At 39.5% G+C, this 21,996-nt stretch overlaps 1 protein-coding gene across 1 annotated transcript in view; it reads left to right on the top strand.

Moving 5' to 3' along the window:
* The window catches only part of CEP152 (centrosomal protein 152), a 78,968-nt gene extending 57,744 nt beyond the window's left edge, over positions 1 to 21,224 (top strand). The window contains exons 20-27 of the mRNA XM_081147125.1: positions 2,093 to 2,743; positions 5,980 to 6,121; positions 10,207 to 10,374; positions 13,491 to 13,587; positions 14,523 to 14,626; positions 16,836 to 16,992; positions 17,238 to 17,341; positions 19,944 to 21,224. Coding sequence (XP_081003251.1) covers positions 2,093 to 2,743; positions 5,980 to 6,121; positions 10,207 to 10,374; positions 13,491 to 13,587; positions 14,523 to 14,626; positions 16,836 to 16,992; positions 17,238 to 17,341; positions 19,944 to 20,968 — 2,448 coding nt within the window. The 3' untranslated portion in view covers positions 20,969 to 21,224. The remainder of the gene's footprint in view (positions 1 to 2,092; positions 2,744 to 5,979; positions 6,122 to 10,206; positions 10,375 to 13,490; positions 13,588 to 14,522; positions 14,627 to 16,835; positions 16,993 to 17,237; positions 17,342 to 19,943) is intronic.
* The last annotated feature ends 772 nt before the right edge of the window (positions 21,225 to 21,996 follow it).

Below are 21,996 nucleotides of genomic sequence, written 5' to 3'. Positions count from 1 at the left end.
CAGAGTCCCGAAGCAGTCAGGTTGGCTTGGCGGTTCCATACTCTGCTGCACATTGGAAAAACTTGAGGATCTGTAAAAAAATTACTGTTGCCCGGCTCCCACTCCCAGACTTGATGTTCTAATTGGTGTGGGGTGTGTCCTGGGCATCAGAATTTTAGAAGGTCCTCAGGTGCTCTTAATGTTCAGCAAAGTCGGGAATCACTGAGTCAATAAATGCTGTCAGACGCTCCCTGTAAAACTTCACGTGAGAGAATGTGCACCGTTAGTGAGGTTGGTCTGGCTTTCCACATTCCGTGGGATCACCACCTCCACCCATTACCTGGCAGTGATTTCCAGGCACCCATTGCGACATGACCTGTTTTCTCTAAAGCATTCTTCACGACTGAACTATTCTGCTGGTAGCAAAAGAATTTTACTGTGAATTCCTTTGTAAAGCTCATCTTAGATAATGGGTTCTTTTAGTAAACTTAAAATGGAATTATTTCAACACTTTTTTATTATGTGCAACTATTTAGGACCACATACTATTGTAGTGAATAAAGGTAATGTGTGTTTATAAATCTGTATATGTGGAGGTGTTTGCTATAATTATATAATACAACACTTAGTAAGCAGATACCCTATCTCAACATTCAGAGCATGTATATAATGTTAATTAATAGCAGTTACCACTGTCTAGGCCAAACCTTTGGAGATGCCCAATTCTTCTTTCAACACTTGTATTCTTATGACTTCTTTGGATTCACTCAGGAAGTATTAGAAGTAAAAGGGACTCAAGGTCATTATCCAATTTGCTCATTATGTAGATGAAGACACTAAATCCTAAAGACATTGACTTTTCCAAGGCCAAGGAGCCAAATGCAGTTATAACTACATAACATTACTCAGTCATTATTCGCCACACTCTGGGCTAAGTGCTTTAAATGGATTATCTCCTTGTCATTTAATCCTAAAATAACTCTACCTGGAGGACATGGTAATTATCCCCATTTTATTTATTTTATTTTATTTTATTTTATTATTATTTTATTTTATTATTTTATTTTATTTTATTTTATTTATTTTATTTGTTTTTTAATCCTCACCTAAGGATATATTGTTTTTTTATTGATTTTAGAGGGGGGTGGGGAGGGAAACATTCATATGAGAGAGAAACATCGATTGGTTGCCTCCTGTATGCACCCCAACCTGAGATCGAACCTGCATCCTACGTATGTGCCCTAATCGGGAATCAAACCGGAAACCTTTTGGGGTACAGGACAACCAACTGAGCCACCTAGCCAGGGCTACCCCATTTTATTGACAAGGGAACTGAGGCTCAAAGAAGTTGAGGATGCGCCTGAGGTTCCAAAGCTGTTAATTCCTGGGATCCCACAGCAGTTTGTCTCCAGGGCCCCCTCTGATAAGCTCTGTTCTGTACTGGGCAGGGCAGGAGCCAGAGCCCCGGTGTTTGATTCCCCATTACTTTTTGGTTACATACTCTTATTTTCTATGATCTATTTCTGTTCTATTATAAAAGGAAATTAGATTAAGGGAAAAATGACCTTTTCTCTTTGCTGTTGTCATTTAATGAACTGTTTTAACCACTAAAATTGCATTAAAATACAATTATGTTTGTCAGCAAGTATATGCAGATATGTGTTATATTTCTGAATAACAGTAAGACTTCCTAATGAGGCTGTTTTTGCTTTAAGTAAAAGATACTTAATTTGTTTTGGGGATTTAGATAAAATTTGAGACTGCATCTGTATAAAAAAAGTTATGTGGATTTTTTTCTAAAATTAGTTTTGAATAAGTATTACATATACATATTTTTGGTCAGTTTAAACTTCGAATTCTTCATTAAAAACCTGACATTTTGTTTTTTAAATAATATAGGATAAAATGTTAGGTGATTTAAAGTGAAGGAAAAAGCCCTTAAGCATAGTGTTAGAATATTTTAGATATACTATCTAACTTTACTATTTCCCCTTAATTTTGATTTTAAATCTCTTACTAAGTCCAGAGGTTAACCCAAATAGTTACTTTAGTTTAATTGTTTTATTAATGAGGAGAATCTTAAAGATTTTTAAATGTACATTATACCCTTTAGATATCGTCTGCTGTTTCTGAAGCTAAAGAGAAATGGAAAAGTGAGCTTGAAAACATGAAGAAAAATGTACCACCTAGCAAGGAACTGGAAGAGAAGATTCATTCTCTCCAGAGAGAGCTCGAGTTAAAGGACCAGGAGGTCCCCGTGGTTGTCAGGGCCGAGCTGGCCAAGGCCCGGAGTGAGTGGAACAAAGAAAAGCAAGAAGAAATCCACAGAATTCAGGAACAAAATGAGCAAGATTACCGGCAGTTTTTAGATGATCATCGAAATAAGATTAATGAGGTGCTTGCAGCAGCTAAAGACGACTTTCTGAAACAAAAAACTGAACTGCTGCTTCAGAAGGAGACAGAATTGCAAACCTGCCTAGACCAGAGTCGCAGAGAGTGGACGGTGCAGGAGGCCAGGCGGATCCAGCTGGAAATCTGTCAGTATGAGGAGGACATCCTGACTGTCCTTGAACTTCTGTTAGAGGACACCCGAAAGGAGCATGCCGGTGGTCCAGAGAACAGGCAGCTCTCAGAACTCGTATCAACTTGCTCTTCAAAATGGGTGTCTGTGCAATATCTTGAAAAACTAAAGGCCTGCGTTCAGAAGGCACTTCAAGATATGCTGTCCCTGCTTCCAGAAAGTGCCACCCCAGACTGGGAAAAGGTATGTGCCCGAGAAGGGAAAAGAGCACGTAAACATCAAGTGTGACTGTGGAAGTTGCATACGGTATTTTTTTCCTTTCATTTTACAATTTAATAGATGTAAGACTTGGGTTGATTTTTATTTTTATTTTTTTTTGACCAGTGGTTTTAAAAAACTTATTGTAACAAATCCAAAGGATTGCCTTTTTTTTTTTTTTTGCCAAAAACATTACTTTCTTTGTAGTGCCATAAATATGAGGCAGAACTTTTAGTCTCTAGACAGCTTTTTTTTTTTAAAAAAAAAGCTATCCTTTGTAAGGGCCTAAGATTTCAGAAACTGAGTAACTCTCATTCCTATTTTGTATTTTGGGCATTACCAGTTCAAGAACTATGCAACATATTCAACTAGGGTTTCTTAAGAGCTCCTAAAGAGTTTAGAACCTATTTCTTGCCCTCAAGGAATTTATATCTCACGTAGGCAAAAGAATGCCAACCAAGTACACAGAATGTTGATGTAGAAACCAGCAAGGAGAGGTATGGCTCGCTCACACTGAGCTCTGAAGCCCAGTTCTGTTGGTGGGCTGCATACGTGCAGGTGTAATGAAGTAGTTGTGTTCTTTTCATTGTATGAGTACTTTCTGACACCAGCTTTCAGTTTGTGTGGAACAGTTGATAAAGTCAAAGTCTCGCTCCCTTATGATCGAAGAAAATAGGGATTCGTGAAAAATCCAGAATGATATTCTAGGCATTGTGATCAGCTGGTTTCAACATTTGGAATTAGAGGAAGAAAAAAACCCACGCCAATATTATAAGGTTTGTCTGACAGAAGAGTTGAGATATGAGCCCTGGCCGGCGTGGCTCAGTTGGTTAGAGCATTGTCCCATACACCAAAAGGGTGCAGGTTAGATTCCCCATTCAGAGCACAAACCTAGGTTACAGGTTAGATCCACACTCGGGCAGCATACAGAAGACAACCAGTGTTTCTCTCTCACATGGATGTTTCTCTCCTTCTCCCTCTCCCTTCTTCTCTCTCTAAAAATCAATAATAATAAAAAAGTTGAGATATGAGTTAAAGATTAAAGATTTTTGACGCAAGGATTGAGCATTTGGTATTAATACCTCCTGGAAGGAGTTATAAGCTAGGGGGAAAAAATCTGAGTTCTAGTCCCATCCGTGGGGATAACTAACTTACTACCTTGGGTAGTCATATAGTATCATGGTCATTGGAAAAAGAACATACAAATCCCTTGGGTTTCTGTAGGACACACATGATGCAGCCCAGAATTTTAGAGCTGAAGGGATCTGAAAGATTAGTGCACCCCACCCCATTTCACTCCAGTTGATATTTTAAATTCTTGATTTCACAAAGATGTTACTATTTAGTAGTTGCTTTCAATTTAAGAATACTTGGGTGAGACTACTTCCCATGAATAGTGCTTATACTACTTTATTGAGAATTTGGGGAAAAATAGATAATTAAGAAGAATTATCTATCGGAGGTTTTAATGATGAGAAGTGATGGGAAAATCACATTATATATGCTTTCAAGTTTGCTTTCCTGAAAAGGCAGTCTCTGCTACAAAAATCAAGAGACTGTAACACCTCTCTCCTACCATTAATGTGTAATCAAACCTGGGGTCTCTTTATAGGGCTTATACTTGTGCAAACAGTGTAAGGTCATTTTTATGACTTAATGTGGCTTACATGTCTATGGAGACCGAATCACGTAATTTGGCTAAGAACTTAGACTTTTGCGGCTTTAGTTGGGTGGGATCAGATTCCATTCCTGAGAAAAGGGTGGCTTTGAAATACATAATCTGGCATTTGTCATAGAGTAATACTTGACTTTTGCTGTTTTAAAGCTAACTCATTTCAGAAACTTGAGGTAAAGCAGAGATATTAAATTTGCAGTATAGGTGCCATAAATGTGAAGAGCTGTGATTGGTGATTTATTAATTTTATAGTTTTTACAACTGTTCATGAATATTAAAACAGGAACACTGATCTACCGGTATTTATAAAATAACAGATGATCAGAAGTTTTTTTTGAAATGGAAAGGATGAGATGAATTAAAAATCAAGTGTCCAAGGAAATGAATGTCTTACCAAAATATGTTAAAGCAACGGCTCATAGTGGACAAAAGAAGAGAGAAATGTCAATTGGATTAAAAATTTCAAACAGACTTAAGGATGTGCTTTCTATCTTTTCTTACCACCAAAGTCAAGTCAAAGCTAAGTCGAAAAGGTTGCTTCTTCCCACCATTTTTTGTTATCTTAGCTTTTCTCCAGTTTTGAGTAGAAACTGGAAACATTGACTGCCTTTGGGCGCCACTTGTATTACTCCTTTTGGCCTCAACTCCATACATGTCATCTTGGGTGCTCGGAATTTGCCTCTTTTCATTAACTGCTGATCTCTGCTGTTGTTGGGCATCGTAGGTAGGTCTCCTGACAGTCAGTTAAGTGAGTGTCTCATAATCAAAATCAAGGCTTCTAGAATCAAACATATATAATGTGTTTTAAGTAATTAAGCAAGACAGCCCTCTTAAGACCATTCTTTGGGATTTAGTAGTTGTCCAGAATCTGAAAATATTGCCTTAAGTAATTCCTCACCATTAATTAGTTTAGTAGCTATATTGCCTGTAACAGGCAGAAAGTGTTCAATACGTGTTAGTGAAAAAATGGTGTTGTGAGAGATGCTTAACTTCGGTGAGCCTCAGTTTCTTTAACATTGGAATTCAGTTGGCCTTCCTTTCAAAATGGCAGCTTATATTAAAATATTTAGAAACATATAGTATACTATGTAAGTTAAAAAAAATTTTTTTTACTGTTGTTACTTTTAATTCATAGAAGGCAAAAGATTTGTATTATAGTTTCTAATGAATTTGATTCCTGCTACAGTAAAAATGTTCTGAATTTTCAAGAACAAGTTTGATTTCACCTAGTCTGTCCTATGGTTTGATCACATAAACTATAAAAATATCTCAAATTCATGTGATCTCCTATCTGTCTCACAGCTGGCCACCAGGCCTCTGCTAGACAGTGTTTTAATTGAAAAATATGGTCCTAAGAGATTAGTTCATAATAATGACAGTATTCACATTAACACCATAAAAAAAATATTGGTGATAGTTTAGGGAAGATTTTTTACAGGCAGTGGGGTTTTTTGTTTTTGTTTTGTATTTTTAATATTAGCATGTTAAATAGAGAACCGTGTGAAGATATCTACTAGGCATTAACTGTAAAGATAATCTGTTTCAGAGAAATATGGCTAAGGTCTGTAAGGATCCTGCCACGGGTGTCACTGGCCAAGGAGACCCTGGAGTCCTGGTCGTCCTTCCTGCGTCCACGTCTGGACACCGTGCTCAGGCCTCAGCCTCGAAAGAAACAGAAGCAGAAGCTGGTAATGGAATTTGATTCCTACTTATCTTTGTAACACCCATAACCGCAGTTCCAGAGGGTTGCTTTGTAGATGAAAGGAGAGCAAAGGTGTACATAGTTTTTGAATGAATGAATGAATGAATGAATGTGTAATATTACTCCCCGATGTGTGTCCTCCCCCTAGATTTCATTTTTGCATTCAGAAGACAGGGTTACTTCTACCTTTTTATGGCCCTCCCTCCATTCAGAAGTGGTTCTGATCAGGAGGGGCATACTGAGACTTTTAGGAGAGCAGTCATGATTTCATTCCCTGGCTTTACTGAGAAATCAAGGGTTTCAGGAGAATTGCCAGACAACTGAGACTTTTTCATTCAGATTACCGGTTTATTTCAACTGTTTTTTTTTAATGGAAATGTTTCCAAAGTGTCTTAGGTGTTTTCTGATCTATTTGTGAGTTTTTTGAGGGCTGGGGCAGTGTTTTTATCTTCCCCTCCCCAACATAAGGCAGAGTGAAAGGCCATAGTTTGTGTTCCGTGAATATTTGATGAATTAACAGTTGAACTTTCCCTTAATGACTTAGAGCTGTCATTATGAAGAAGAATGAGTGTGATGTACTCAAGGTATTCAGAGCTCACCGAGGGGTATAGGGCTTATATTCCTGGTCACTGAGGTTTTGAGCTGAGAATTGGCATGTCTTTTAGTAGCCCTGATCCCTTGCAGGACATTGAGCCCTTGCAGCCTACCCCTTCCCCCCACCTGCGAGCACACACACGCTCTGTCTGTTTGTCACCTCAACACTAAGACTTGCTGGAACAAATTGTATGTACTAAGCCAACAACCTTAGCTTCCACACATTTCTAAATCATTGGACGATATTACCAGGATCTTAGGAACCTCTGAAGATGTCAGTTGACAGTTGTTTCTCTCATTGTTCATAGACCCTTTTCCCTTATTTCTAAATTCTAGATGGTTTAGAATACCTAATTGCTAATGAGGTGTGTGCTAAGACCACCTTAATTTGTATCTTGCTTCTTACTTTTCAGTGTCATTTTATGTCTGTTGTTATATTTGGAATAGCCTGAGACTCATATTTTATTATGTGAAATGTAGTTTTAGATAATATTTGGCTTTGGGAAATCCTGTCAGTATGAAAGAAATGAGTTTTGAACTAAACCAAATCAGACTATAAAAGGATTTACTTTTCTTTTTTCAGTCTTTTTTCCCCCCCAAAAACAAGACATTAACAAATGCATTAGAAAGGATTAAATAATCCAAAACAGGTAGTAAGAGATAAAGTCCTTTACAATCCTATCACAAGAGAGTGGCACTGTTGACTGGTTATAGTTTTCTTATATCATTATTTTTAAAAGTAATTTAAACATTAATTATGAAATACTTGATATATGCAAAAGATATGTGTAATACTCATGGGAGTTATGAAGGCTAACAACCAGGAACCCACTGTCAGACTTAAAAAATTGAACATTACCAATACTGTTAAAGACTGCTGTGCGTGTCATGGCGACTTCACTCCTATACCTTCCCCACAACCCCAGGCAACAAATAATCTGATTTTTAAAAGTTATTCTCTTGCCTTTCTTTATGTTTTGATCAAGTATAGGAATCTTAAAAAAGCTGTTGCTTTATATTGTGTGTCTTTTAACATTGTAAAACTGGTTCAGTACTCATTAAAGTTTTCGTAACTTGCCTTTTCTACTTAATATCAAGCTTCTAAGATTTGTCAGTGTTAATGCATATAGCTCTAGTTCATTCATTTATCATTGCTGTATAGTATTCCATTGTAAGAATATGCAGTAATTTATCTATTTTCTTGTTAGTGGGTATTTGCCCGGTTTTTAGTTTTATAACAGTATCATAAAAGTAAAATATAAATGCAGTGTATGGTACCAAAGTGATGCTTTATTAACCCTTCGGTGCTCATGGACATAAATGACACCATTTAAAATGAAACTAAAGCCTGGCCGGGCGTGGCTCAGTGGTTGAGCATTGACCTAGGATCCAGGTGATCAGGGTTCAATTCCCAGTCAGGGCACATGCCCAGGTAGCGGGCTCTATCAATGACTTTCTCATCATTGATGTTTCTCTCTCTCCCTCTCCTTTCCTCTCTCTGAAATCAATAAAGATATATTTTAAAAAATAAATAAATAAAATGAAACTAAAAAGTCAGGAGAAAGCTAATAATAATGTTGCTGGGCCAGTGATCTTACAACAGCTTGTTGGATATTGGCCTCTGAGCTTGTGCCAATTTGTATTTCTGCTTTATTATATCAATTATATTAATAGCAATAATCTACTTTTTGTATCACTTTTATATATTAAATTTTACAGTTACTAATAGCAGCAGCTATTATTTATTGTGTTCTTGCTGTATGCCAGGTACTGGGCCAAACAATTTTCATACATTTATACCTCCTGACAGTTTTAAATCGTTTTTTAAATTTGGAAATAATTTTAAACTTACAGAAAATTTACGAAAATAAAAACATTTGCAAAGAACATTCATACACCCTTTACCTAAATCCACCTATTGATAACATTTTGCCCCATTTTGTGCCCTTCTGTATGGATATTTATGTGAATATTTCATTTTTCCTGAACCATTTGTAGGTTACACCCATTGTGCCCTTTTACCCCTAAATACTACAGTGTGTATTTTCCAAAAACTGAATTTTTCTTGTATAACCTTAGTACAGTAAATTTAACATTAGGTGAAAATATTGTGTCAATCTACTATTTGTATCCTAATTTTGTTAATTGACCCAATAATGCCTTTTATAGCATGTTTTCCCCTCTAGCACAGGACTCTGGGATCAGGCATTAGGTTTAGATGTTGTATCTCTTTAATCTAGAATCTTAGAATATTTCCACAACCACTCTTTGCCTTTTATGACATTGACATTTTTGAGAGACATATTCTCCACTCTCTTCAACTCCCCCCCCCCACACACACCCTCCAAAGGCTTTTAACAGAACTTTCCTCATTTGGGCTTGTCTGATGATTCTTCATGACTAGATTCAGGTGTGTTTTCTTGGTGGGATCGCTGCATGGGTGATATCACATCAGGAGGTGCATGATATCTTTCATTGGTGGGGTTCATTTGAGCACCTGGTCCATGTCTTGTCCAGTTGTCTTCACTGGTTTCCCCTCCTTGCAACTAATAAGCAGTATGTGGGGAGACATTTTTAAGATAATGAAACTATTTTTCTCATATTTAACAATCATTGATGATACTTACCCAATCCAGTCTTTACTATGGTGGTTGCAAAATTATAATTTTTCCAACTCCAGTCCTCCTTCCACTCTTACCAGTTGGTACTTGGCATGTTGTTATAATTAAGAATCCTCCCCTCCAGTTTGTGTAGTTATTTATCTGTCTATCTGTTTGTTTATTTGTCCATCTATCTTCCTGTATACCTGCCAACTTACTGTCCATCCATCCATCCATCCATCCATCCATACCATTATTGGTAGGATTATTGGTATGACTCAGGAATTCCTATTTAAAAAATATTTTGTAACTTATGACTGTACTGAATTAGTGTTCAAATTGTCCCACATTCAGCTAGTGAAACCTCTTCAAACTGGCTTTATTTTTGAATAATTTCTTACTTTCTGGTATAGCAAAATACTCTAGTCCTGTCTTGGGTATAACCGTGTCCCAGTACTGGAGTCAGCCATTTCTAGAAGATCCCAGGTTCCTTTTAGTGGGGAATGGTATTTAGTACTAAAGTCTGAGCATTGTTTTTCATAGCAATTTAAAATAAATAGTTTTATTCAATTTTACATATTAAAATACTAAGTCTCAGAGAGGTTAAGTAATGCACTCTGAGTCACACAGCCAGTAAATAATGGAAACAGGATTTAAACCCTGTTAAACTCTTAAGCAGCATACTTTTTCCAGTTACACTAAAGCCTTAGTTATGCCATTTGGTCTTCTTTTTCCTCCCTCCCTCCCTCCCTCCCTCCCTCCCTCCCTCCCTCCCTCCCTCCCTCCCTCCCTCCCTCCCTCCCTCCCTCCCTCCCTCCTTCCCTCCCTTTCTTAGTCTAAATCAATATAAATGTTTGCTACCATTTAATTTTTGCAGATGAGGAAAAGATCCCTGAACTTAAAGATTCATGCTGTGGACACGGCTTCCAAGAACTCGAAAAGGCAAAGCAGGAATGTCAAGATCTGAAACGAAAACTGGAGAAATGCTGTAGGCATCTTCAGCACTTAGAAAGGAAGCACAAAGCTGTGGTGGAAAAAATCGGAGGTTAGCATTGGAGGTAGCCCTGCTCCCAGCATAAATCTCTCTGATTCTAGTGGAAATGTTCGGATGTGACGTTTTAGCTGATGTAGGCACTGATCCTCCTTGGGGGTTAGCGTAAACTAATTTGGGCCTTATTTTCACTAACCAAATTATTACTGAACTCAGAAGAGGAAAATTGGAGCTCTGATGAGAAGGCCGCGTTCCTCTCTCCCCTTTCTGGTTGAGCAGCTGCTGAGTGCTCAGTGTGTGTCGGGCGGCATCGTAGGCCCCGGGGATACCGAAGTCAATGCGTCAGACAAAATTCCAGTTTAGATGGAGATGCGCAAGACTGTTCTTTTCCTTCCAGAAGCTTCCTATCAAGTGAGGAGAACTGAAGGCAGATTAATAATTGCAGCACTGAGAGCTGCTGGCCGTGTGCCCCTGTAAACTTGGAAGAAAAGATGTTAATTAACTCTTCCCCCTGTTAGAGCGAAGGAAGGCTTGACTAAGCCTTGGAAGATGAAAGTCTTTGCCAAAGAGAACAGCATTCTAGGCAGAGGGGAAAGACATGAACGAAGCTGTGTGGGTCTGACCTGGCCTCCTCCTGGTGCCTTTTTCACCGTGTTTCCAGGGAAATTATTAAAACTTTCCGTCGCCCTGGTAGGAAGGGAAGCTGTGAAGACGCACCCTCTTACCTTCGCTCTTCATTGCATCCCGTGCTCTGTACTCTCTACATTTGAAATAGCTCAGGTTCCTGAGCTGGTCAGGTGTTTCCTTTTACTGCTGGATCTTATGTACGATGTTGTCACTCTGTCCCATGCCGTATCCACTCATTCTTTTTGGCCTAACTCTTCCACATGCTTTAAGACTCAGCTGAGAAGAGGCCTTATCCGCAGAGCCCTCCTGGATTTTCCTCCTGTGTGGCCCCATAGCCCTTGGCTCCTCCTTCATTACCATTTTGCATTTAATTTTGTGGTTACTTGCCTGGTGCCCTTTCCAACCTGTAAGTTCCCTGAGGATAAGGAACGTTTTGTCTTTGTTCACCCTTGTGGGTATGGTGCCCACTATATAGCAGACAATAGTAGTTGTCTGAATGAATGAAGGACTGAATCCATGGTCCCAAATAATTGCATCATCCACAAAAGACCAGGTGGATAGGTTTACTTTTTTCACCTCTAATGCTTTCCTGTCACTTGCTGAGTCTTTCTACTTTCAGTCTTGCCCTTCCCATCTAATTCTCTATCAGGCAGCTAGAGCAACCTTTTAAAAAAAGTAAATTGGATCATCACACTCTCATTAAAGCCCTTCAGGGGCTAGATGTGGTCCTCAATGTGAAATACAAATACTTAATTCAACAGAGTCTGAAAAACCCTTCATGACCCAGCCCCTGCGGCCTATCTTTCCCCAGCCCTCTCTCCTGCTCACAGAGCCCTGGCTCGGATTTCACTGTCTCTTTTCTGTGGTCCTCTTTGCATTCTCTCACTTTACCAGAACACCTGTCCTCTCATCCTGTCCACATTGCCTGGCTAACTTCTCTACATCTGTCCCTCAATGAGTGACTTTCTCAGGGAGGTAATTCCAGCCACCCCAGGCTTGATTAGGTTCTTCTGTCAGACATTCCCCCCGACCGCCTGTGATTTTTATAACATTCATCATCCTTGCAGTTACTGGTCATCTGTCTTCTCCTTTGGAGTTAGACTTGATGGTGACAGGGACCAAGTCCTGTCCCTGCACTTAGCGTAGTATCTGGCGCCATAGCAGTCCGTAAACACTGTTGACTAAGAGAAGCTGTTCTTCTTCCACCCTCTGCTTGCTAAGTCTGATAAAGATAGATGATAATTACTTTAAGGCAAAAAGGGTTTTAGGAATTTTGAGAAAAAAACTTTACACAATTACACTTCCCACAGTGATTGCTTAACTATTTAGTTCATTTGTCCAACTGTAGATGTCGATATAATGTAAAATTAGGTGAAAACCAAAAATATCTGTTTTATATAATAAAATGACAGGGGCAGTTGGATGTGATTTTTATTTATAAGTAATGTTTAGCACCATTCCTTGTGATCATAAATTTGTGATTCTACATAGTGCTTTTTGAGGCTGATATCTTCTGTAATTTGTGGACTTAGAAATAATCCAAGAAAGTGGCACTTAGCTCAAAACAGTAGGCTACTAAAAGGGGTCAGGGTCAGAATTAAAGGCATTCGATAGTTTAATTTTAGTGTTTGTCGTAATGTAAATCTGTTGATAATATTTTTACTATTGTGGTTGCTTCCCTTTGTTTCCGAAATTGCCTTTCCACTGTCTTGGTGGCACTTATTGGAAAGTGATAGAGTAAATGTGAGTGGTTTAAAAATATAGAAGTTAACATCAATCACTAGGGGTAAGAGAGTGAGTCATTCCCCCATTAGTGGGGAGTATTGAGAGGGTTGAGAGTAGGAAACATGAGGTGCCACGTTCATACTTACCCAACAGTGGTATTGCCAGGCCTTTTATAAAGTGCCGTGCATTTATTGCTTTATCTCTATTATAAACTTCAAAGTAGGTAATACTATCCCATTTTTCATATGAAAAACTCAGGTTCAGATAGTTTAAGTAATTTGCCTAAGCTCATCCAACTGGAAAGAAGCAGAGCTAGCATTTAAATACACGTTTCTGAAAGTCATGGCCTCCGTCAGTCTCATCTGCTTTTTTAAAAGTTCAAGGAATTGAAAATCTTACCTTAATTTTGAAAATGGCACCTGCTTAAGCTTAATTTTAAAATACTTTTGTATTGAGGTGCTTGTTCAGTGGTCATTAGACCCTGCACCAGGATCCACGGGGAACCGGGAATTAGAAAACCTAGGAGTTTGTCCAGAGCTTCAGTCTAGTTGGAAAACGAAACCCATGCCTATGAAACAATTGGAAACCACTCCAAAACAGTGTGTAACCCAAAGCAAGATGAACATGCAATACAGATTTTAAGTGCTGAGAAGACAGAGTGGTCAGATTAGGGTTCATCAGGGAATGAATGACACGGGGAGCAACGGGAAATTCTGCAGTTTCCTCTATAAACATTTGGGCTGGGACTTAAGAGAACGGGAGGCTGAGAAAAAGAAAAGAGATTAATTGATCAATATACTATAAATTTGTTTTTTTAGAAGAGAATAGTAAAGTTGTTGAAGAATTAATAGAAGAAAACAATGACATGAAGAGTAAATTGGAAGAACTGAGAACACTTTGTAACATGCCACCAAGGTATATACTTTCACTGGAAATTGCTTATTTCTAAGCATCTTTAAATTTGTTATATCAGTCATGTCAATAATATTATACCAAGGAGATCAGTTATTGTTATTGTTACGTAGTGCTGTGCCGAATAACGATTTGGTTAATGATGGGACTTCGCGTATGACTGGAGCTGAAAAATTCCTGTTCCTAGTGACTCCGTAGCTGTGGAAATGCAACACGTTATTCAGTGTTTGTGGAGATGCTGGTGTAAACCAACCTGCTGAGCCATACGAAAGTGTGACACCTGCAGTTACGTACAGTGCATAATATTGATGATGATAATAACTGTGTTACTGGCTTATGTTTACCATGTTTCTTGACTGTCATTTGGTCTTGTGCTTGATTTAACCTCATGCTGTTTTGTGCAATCACATGTGACCAGGCTTCTGGCCTAGGAGCCATAGTCTATACCATGTAGCCAGGTGTGGAGTAGGCTGTGCCGTCCAGGTTTGCGTAAGCGCTCCGTGATGTTCGCACCGTGATGAAACAGCTCAGTGACACATTTTCCAGAACATATCCCGATCATTAAGTGGTGCATGACTGTACGGCATAAAGTATAAAAAAGAAGAAAATCTTCCAAAGTCCTATCCCTAGGATACCCTCGGTCAATGGATTGTTTTATATTATTTAAGCTCCTTTATATACACACACCATGTGCACATGTTTTAAAAATTGAGAATATTATATAAGCTTTTTGTGACCTTTTAGTAACATTTTAAGATAAACATTTCCCCATCTCATCAGATATCCTATAATATGCTTTTCAGCAGCTGCATAGATTCTCATATGTGAATTTTTAAGCACATTTCAGTTTATTTTATTGGAATATATAGATAGATTTTTTTCCAAATGAAGTTTTTCACTTACAGTCTGTGTTTTTTCAATCTGTCGTTTGTTTTTAGGTCCTTGTCAGAAGGGGCCATTGAAAATGCTTGTCTGCCATACACCCAGGAGGCCTTGGAGGAACTTCGTGGGCAGTACATTAAAGCAGTGGAAAAAATCAAGCGTAAGTCCCTAACGAGATAGATTCCCAAGATTTTCAGGTGGTTTGGGACTTTTTTCTTACTAGCGGTAGTAATTTGTGGGGATTTTTCAAACTACTTTGTTCTAGGCTCTTACCACTGATACCGTTCCTAATTAAACAGTAGTGGATTATTTTGCTCAAGTACTTTTGGAAGTGACATGAGGATAGAGTTATTTTTATATTGTTGATTATCCTGTTTCTTTTTAGGACATTAATATTAAACTAAAAATTTTATAATTTTATAACTTAACTGGTAGCAAAGAAACTGTCACATAAGTTTTAAATTAGCAGTTATTTTTTTTTCCCTACCATAAACTTTTAAGGACCATGGAAAATGGATCTAGTTAGGAGTCATTCTCTTGTTTCTCATTATTTTGATATTGGTTTAAATCATGGACATAAATTTGTTTATCAAGTCCTCTGCAGTACTTGGTGGTGTAGCACACCCTGCAGGGCATTTCTTTGGTTATGTTTTCCCAGTAGATTGCCTCCTGGTTTTTAACGACAATATTGCATAGAATATATTTATGTCCCAGAACAATAACCAACGTTTATATAGAAGAAATGTCTATTTACCTCCTAAAATTGCATTTATTTCTAACAAAACAAGCAGAGCAGGTCTTAGGTCCCAAATATAATTGGTAGATCATCGGAATCATGTGTAGATGTTTGAGAAGCCCATTTAGTATCAATGAAGAGGATTGCTTCTCAGGTGTTGCTTGTGCTAACAGAGGCCCTATTACTACAAACAGGGCAATTTTTGTTAGCAATCATATTAATTGGGAAGTGAATTTTTTTTTTTTTTGTAATCCTCACTGGATGATATTTTCTCCACTGATTTTTAGAGAGAGTGGAAAGGAGAAAGGACATGGAGAGAGAGAGAAAAAACATCTATGTAACAGAGACACATCGATTGGTTGCCTCCTGCACGTGCCCAGACCAGGGCTGGGGGTCGGACCTGCAACCCAAGGATGTGCCCTTGACAGGGAATCACACCTGCCACCTTTCGGTCCGCAGGCCAACATTCTAACCACTGAGTCATACCAGCTAGGGTGGCAAGTGAAGTTTTAAGCATTTTTCCATCCTAATATGATAACTTGTTTGGGTTGTGTGTGTGTGTGTGTGTGTGTGTGTGTGTGTGTGTGGTTTTACATTTTAGAAGTTGTTTGGAGATTTTGTGTAGACTTGTACTTCATTTTAATTTTTCCCCACTTCCCATATTTTTGCAGAGAACATCTGATTTTAAGGGAAAGCTTACTGATATTAAGAGGGAGTTTCCTTTATGAATTGGAATCCTTAATATAACAGGGATGGCGATATTGTAGCCTGTAGGCCTGGACGTGGTAAAAAAAATGTCAACCGTAGCTAATGGTAGTGCCAACCAAGGCATACTGAGTTAAAGATAAAAAGAGATTTTGAAAGCTTGTGAACTATTTTAAACGTGAATTTTAGAAGGCAACCTAAGTCCCATTCCTTTCCCTGCAGTAGCAGCATTTTGTACATCTCTCTCATGGATGGTAAGGTTACATTTAGTTGGATGCTCATAAGTGGTGCTGAAAGAATTGAATAAATAATGAGACATGGATTTCCAGAGCACAAGTAGGCAGAAGAATATGAGCCTCTTCAGCACCTATGGCCTCCTGTCTTTCTGGATCTGCTCTCTCTTCCTTTCTGGCTCCTCCTTTTCTGCATATTTCTTTTTTCTCTTTTAAGTGGACATAATAAATAACTAAAACATTTCTGTGCCTCGTACAGGGTGGGGCAAAGGTAGGTTTACAGCTGGAAGTATGTGAAGGTTTATTCTTGTATTATTATTTCTTAATTACTGTATTTCCCATACAAACAACTGTAAGCCTGCTCTTACCCCACCCTGTATTTATTTATGTTTTTCTCACCTCGGTGTTTCAGAATATGACGGAATTTCCCCAGGGAATAGGCTCTGTTTCCTTACCATATCTGGTTGCCGTCATTCTAAAAGGACCTTTAGATTCCTTTTCCTTTGAGTCTCCCAAAATAGTGATCTGAAATATTCCATTTCAAAGACTGTGGAAAAGTGTGGTGTTTAAATTATACCTGTAACCAATTCATCTCTTAGAAAATTGGTCTGAAGCCTGCCTCTCCTGTTTTTGAAGAACTGGTAATAACCGTGCGTCCTTGGGGTCCCCCGCCCCCTCGCCCCCCTGCCCGCCAGGTGACATGCTCCGTTACATCCGGGAGAGCAAGGAGAGAGCTGCGGAGATGGTCAAGGCAGAGGTGCTGCGAGAGCGCCAGGAAACCACCCGCAAGATGCGCGCCTACTATCTGACTTGCCTCCAGCAGATCTTGCAGGACAATGGGAAACAGGAGGGGTAAGTTTGGTCTAAACACACACTGTGTCCCTAGAGTACCGTCTGGGCACGCTGTCGTTTTCTGAGCATTTCCCTTCGTCACGCTGTTCGCTGTCTCTACATGGCCAGCGCTGGGGGCTGAGAGAGGCCTGAAGGCTGTGCTCCCCTAAGTTGGCAGAGCTACTAGGAAAACAGAAATCCTGGGGCGGAGGAAACTCATTTTTTCCTTTAAACTAAATTCATTTAATATTCTGGAATTCCCACAGAGCTGAGAAAAGGATTATGAACGCTGCTAGCAAGCTTGCTACAATGGCGAAATTGCTGGAAACGCCTGTTGCTAATCGATCCCAGAGCAAAACTACGGAGTCAGGTATGTCAGCACGAGCCACCTGAAGGGGCTTTCTCTCCTTGTGTCTTTTTGGGTTTTTTAAAAAAAGATATTTAACATTTTTAGAATGAAAAAGAGCAGGAAATGTAGGGAGTGAGAGGTAATTTATTAACTTCTGTGTGTTTTTTCACTTAAACTGGAAATGTACAAAAAAGAGTGTCGTTTCCAGTTCAGGTAGGCCGAGGGAGCTTTCGGTTGCTGCTTCCATCCCTAGAAATGCCAGAAAAGATGATAAACAACAGCTATAAGAGGAGAAAGGAAGAAATTATAACCGGGCTTAGAAAAGTTATAATTGATAGACCAGAAGCCATGAGAAATCCTGATAGAAAGAAGACAGAATAAGATTGAAGATGGGAACCTCCGTCAGGACTGCCGGAAGGTGAAGCCACAAGCGAGCGATAGCAAAACTGTCGCCCATGTGAAGGTGTACGTTACAGGAGAAGGGAGCCTGGGGGATGCCTATAGGATAAGTAGTTGGTGTTCCAGAACAGCAGCAACCAGGTAGGGTCCCCCTCTTTATTTCTCTTTCTCTCCTTTTCTCAACCCCAATATCGGGCTGGGTAAGAGCAACAGGAACAAAGGGCCTGGAAGCTGGGCGGAGCTCCTGGTGGCCAGCCACACCGAGGCGAGGACTGGGAGCCACATGCCCAGAGTGCCAGCTTTTTTTTTTTTTTTTTTAAATATATCTTTATTGATTTCAGAGAGAGGAAATGAGGGAGAGATAGAAACATCCTCACTTGAGGATATATTTACTGATTTTAGAGAGAGAGGAAGGAAGAGAGAAAGAGAGAGAGAAACATCGATTGGTTGCCTCCCATACACACCCTGACTGGGGATCGGACCTGCAACCTTTTGGCCTACGGGATGACACTCCAACAGAGCCACCTGGCCAGGGCCAGAGTACCTGCTTTTAGGTCTTTCTGTCCTGCAGCTTGTTTCTCCCCACTCCATTCCCAACTCCTTTAAACAAACGGCACAAAGAGATAGCGCATTCAGGGCATCTGAAAGATAAGCATTCAACCTAGAACCGTTATATATTTATAGAAAGCCAGCACCATGGAAAAAGACACCAAACTCAAAACAAACACAGAACTCACACCTAAGGAAATGGAGTTCATAGAACAAACAGCAGGACCTGAGCATGTTAGAAAAGTATAGTATTCTCAGAAAAATGTAAGAGAATATTGTAGAGGAAACTAACCGTATGTCAAGATTTTTACTATTTTCAAGGAGAGTGTATAGATACTGATCAGTCTAGCCATTGCTAGAGAAATACAGGTTTAAGTATGCGGATTGAAATTTAAGGATAACCACAGGGAAATAGGAATAGAGTACGTAACTTTCAAACCGGTGGGGAAAAACTTGGAAGAAAAGGGTTTCAATCTAACGGAATCAAGAAAGAGGAAAAATACACTTAGAAAGCATGGGTAAGTAGAAAACAATGATTGGTTGAAATACCAGGAATCACACGAAATGTGAAAAGCTTTACCTCACTTATTAAGAGATCACAGCTTTCAAACAGATATTTTAAAAATCCAGACATACATTATTTTTACAGGAAAAACATTTAAAATTCAAAATAAAGGAGTGGAGGATGCCATACTTGGCAAATGCAGTGTTGATCTCAGATAAATTATAGAATTAATACAATATTAGGTAAATTACAGAGTTAGCATTAAAAAGGACCGAAGTTCATGATAAAGGAACTGCCTCCCAAGAAGCTGTATAAATGGTTTCTTTTTCTATATAGGGGAGGAAAAAAAGTACTTTATAATATATAAAACAAAAGCTCATGAAAATATTGGTAAACTCTCCACAGGGGGATTTTGAACATATCTGTGGAGAAATGGGATTTTTGGACTCTGGGAAGCTTCAGGCAGAGATTGGTTAGGAACCTATGAGTCTGAAACTAGTAAACATTCTTCAGATCCCAAAGATTATCTGTGGAAACTTTGGAATGGGAACCTTGGGTAGAAGGGGACAGTGGCATATAACAAGGAAAGAGTTTTCTAGATTCAGAGCAATCGTGTACAAACAGTGTTCCCAGTAGAAGCAAACCCTTTTCATGGGCTGGGGGACCAAGCTGCACTATTGCAAGATACGAAGCCCCTGATTCTATGCCCTGTGGCTGCTTTGCCTCCGGTCATTTGTAATGTCAGCTAATTAAATCAGAGACTCCGATTAGTTTGTACTGTGTGTGGGCATAAGTGTTGGGTAGTGGGGTACTTGTCCTCCAGTAAACTTCCTTCATCAGAAACTCCGTATTTGACATGAGAACAGGATTAGAAATGTTCCAGTTGGCTCTTAAAATGCTGTAACACCTGTATCAGAAAATAATGGATCAGGCAGCTAGCAATAATAATGTATCAGATTTCAATAACAAAATTACCCGACTTGATCTAGTGGATATGTGTCAAAGATTATTTTAAAATGTTCAGCATTGATATATTTTGAGGCTGATTAAAGTAAATATGCCTTCTTTGGGAATTACATAAAAATGTAATTTTTTTTCCCCTTCCCTTTCCGTGTTAATTTTCTCCTAATTTTCTGTTCCCCTAATTTTGTGTTCCCTTGTATATTGTAGTACTGCCCCTGACTTCAGAGAAGATTGGTGTTGAAAAATCAAAAAGCAGTGACGTGAACCAGGATGTACCGTGTCACAGTGAAAGCAGCTCGAACGGTATGAAAACTCCCCCCAAAAGTTCGGGCGACCAAGTCCCTAGGAGGAGGGCTGCTTGTGACTTACGGAGCCGCTTGGAGGCCTCGGAGCGTGGGGACCTAAAGCTCGTGGGTCCCAAAGGGTCGCAGTCAGACTTTCAGTTTGGGGACAGCAGCCACAAGCACGTAGACATTTTGCCAAGGACTGTTTCTCCGGAGTTTGTGCCCTACGAAGGCAGGGGGCGCTCTGGCTCCCACAGGAGGAAGGACCTGGCCAGTGACGCAGGCCCGGGATCCTGTCTGCCTCCAGCCGAGTACCCCTTTCTTGGAAGCTTCGGAAAGAAATCCTCGCCCAGACACGGCCCCTGTCCCTCGGAGTCCGGATCCACACCCATAACTTGGCGAGGTCCTAACGGAAGACCTGGGGTCACGGTGTACAGGGGTGTCCCGCCCGCGGGCCGCGGGAACGCCGGGTCCGGGGCCACAGGCTGCCTGGGCGTGGAGGACGCGCCCGTCAGGGACGGAGGGGACCTTGGCGACTCCCTGAGCTCCTATTCCAACAGTGCCACCCTCCCCTACCGCGGTCACGAAGGCTCATTTCTACATGGAGGGCCACGAGAAGCTCTGGATGCGCTCGCCGAGGCTGGCCACTGCCAACAGTTTTTAGCAGCTGGTTGTCTTTCCGATAAAAACAGTAAGAATTGTCAGCCGATGAAATGTCGGAGTGGTCACGCTGCAGACCTGTCAGAAGAAACCGTGTATTCCCAGCCGGGGAAGGTGGCTCTCGGACACCCAGCTCATCGTAAGGCTGAGATGTTAACGTCAGATTTCAAAAAATCGAGCAGCTCAGAGCCATCTGCGGTGCATCTGCAGCCTTCGAGAAAACCGATGGCTCCCCTGCCTAGCCAACAGGACAGTGGCTTTGATAGCCCCTTTGTCAATCTGGACTAGTTGTTGTACAGTATTTAAGAAGAATATATTGACCAAAAAAACTGGAAGGAAAGACTTCATACTGAAAAATTTGTGGGAGTCTATTTTGAGATGTTTTAATAACATCTATTATATGAGTAAAGTATTCTCATAAAATTACTTGAGAGATTAATGTCGCCTTCATCTTCCAAAGGCCTGATGGTGTCCGTGTAATCTGTTTCCGTGTGGCGTTTATATTTGGTTGCTAAACCATCTATTTTTATACTTATAAATTAGCTCTCTGTGCAGTGTTAAATTATTTAAATAAACTTGCATATGGTCTATGGAATTGTTATGAATTATTTTGTAACTCATAATATAGAAATGTTGTATTGACATTATGTTTGAAATTCATCCAGAAGAAAAATGTAAACTTTGATGATTTGTATGGATGATCAGCCAAGTTTCATTTTTGAAACTGGCTGTGTTTAATGAGGCTTTATATAGCTAGATGTACTTTTCCTGGAAGTATCTTCTCAAAATTTTGACCCTCGCTTTCATTTAGTAAAAAAGAGGGTTTGTAAGGATTGCCATAAAATATGTAGCTGTGTCCCGGTTTCATTATTTAACATATTAGCATAAATTTTTTAGTTGACATTTGTGTTAGCTCATATCTCCTATGACATCCAGGGACTTTTTCTGTCTCTTATGGTTTCACAGTCTTCTTTTTTCCCCTAAAGTGATTTATTTTAAAAGAATTTGATATTCCATTAAATAACTAAGTTCCTTACATAGTGATGGGAGGTAGCAAAGTGAGCAACAGTATTTCACAATTTGGGAAACATCAGGATACGAGGTGAGATGACAATAGTGACATTGAAAATTTAATGCAAACAGCTTGAGTTTTCATTCTTACTGAAGCAAACAACCGGTTTTGGGGATTTCCCCCCCCCACCCCGAATTTAATGAAATGCATTACACCAAACAATGACACCAAGAAAGCACTTAGCCAAATTTATTTAACATTTGATTCTATATCCTGAAATACTTTTCCATCTGAAACACTCTCC

Source organism: Miniopterus schreibersii, assembly GCF_964146895.1.
Source record: "Miniopterus schreibersii genome assembly, chromosome: 1".
NCBI lineage: Eukaryota > Metazoa > Chordata > Mammalia > Chiroptera > Miniopteridae > Miniopterus > Miniopterus schreibersii.
The sequence above is the reverse complement of the archived record's forward strand: the minus strand, read 5'-3'. Positions and strand labels throughout refer to the sequence as shown.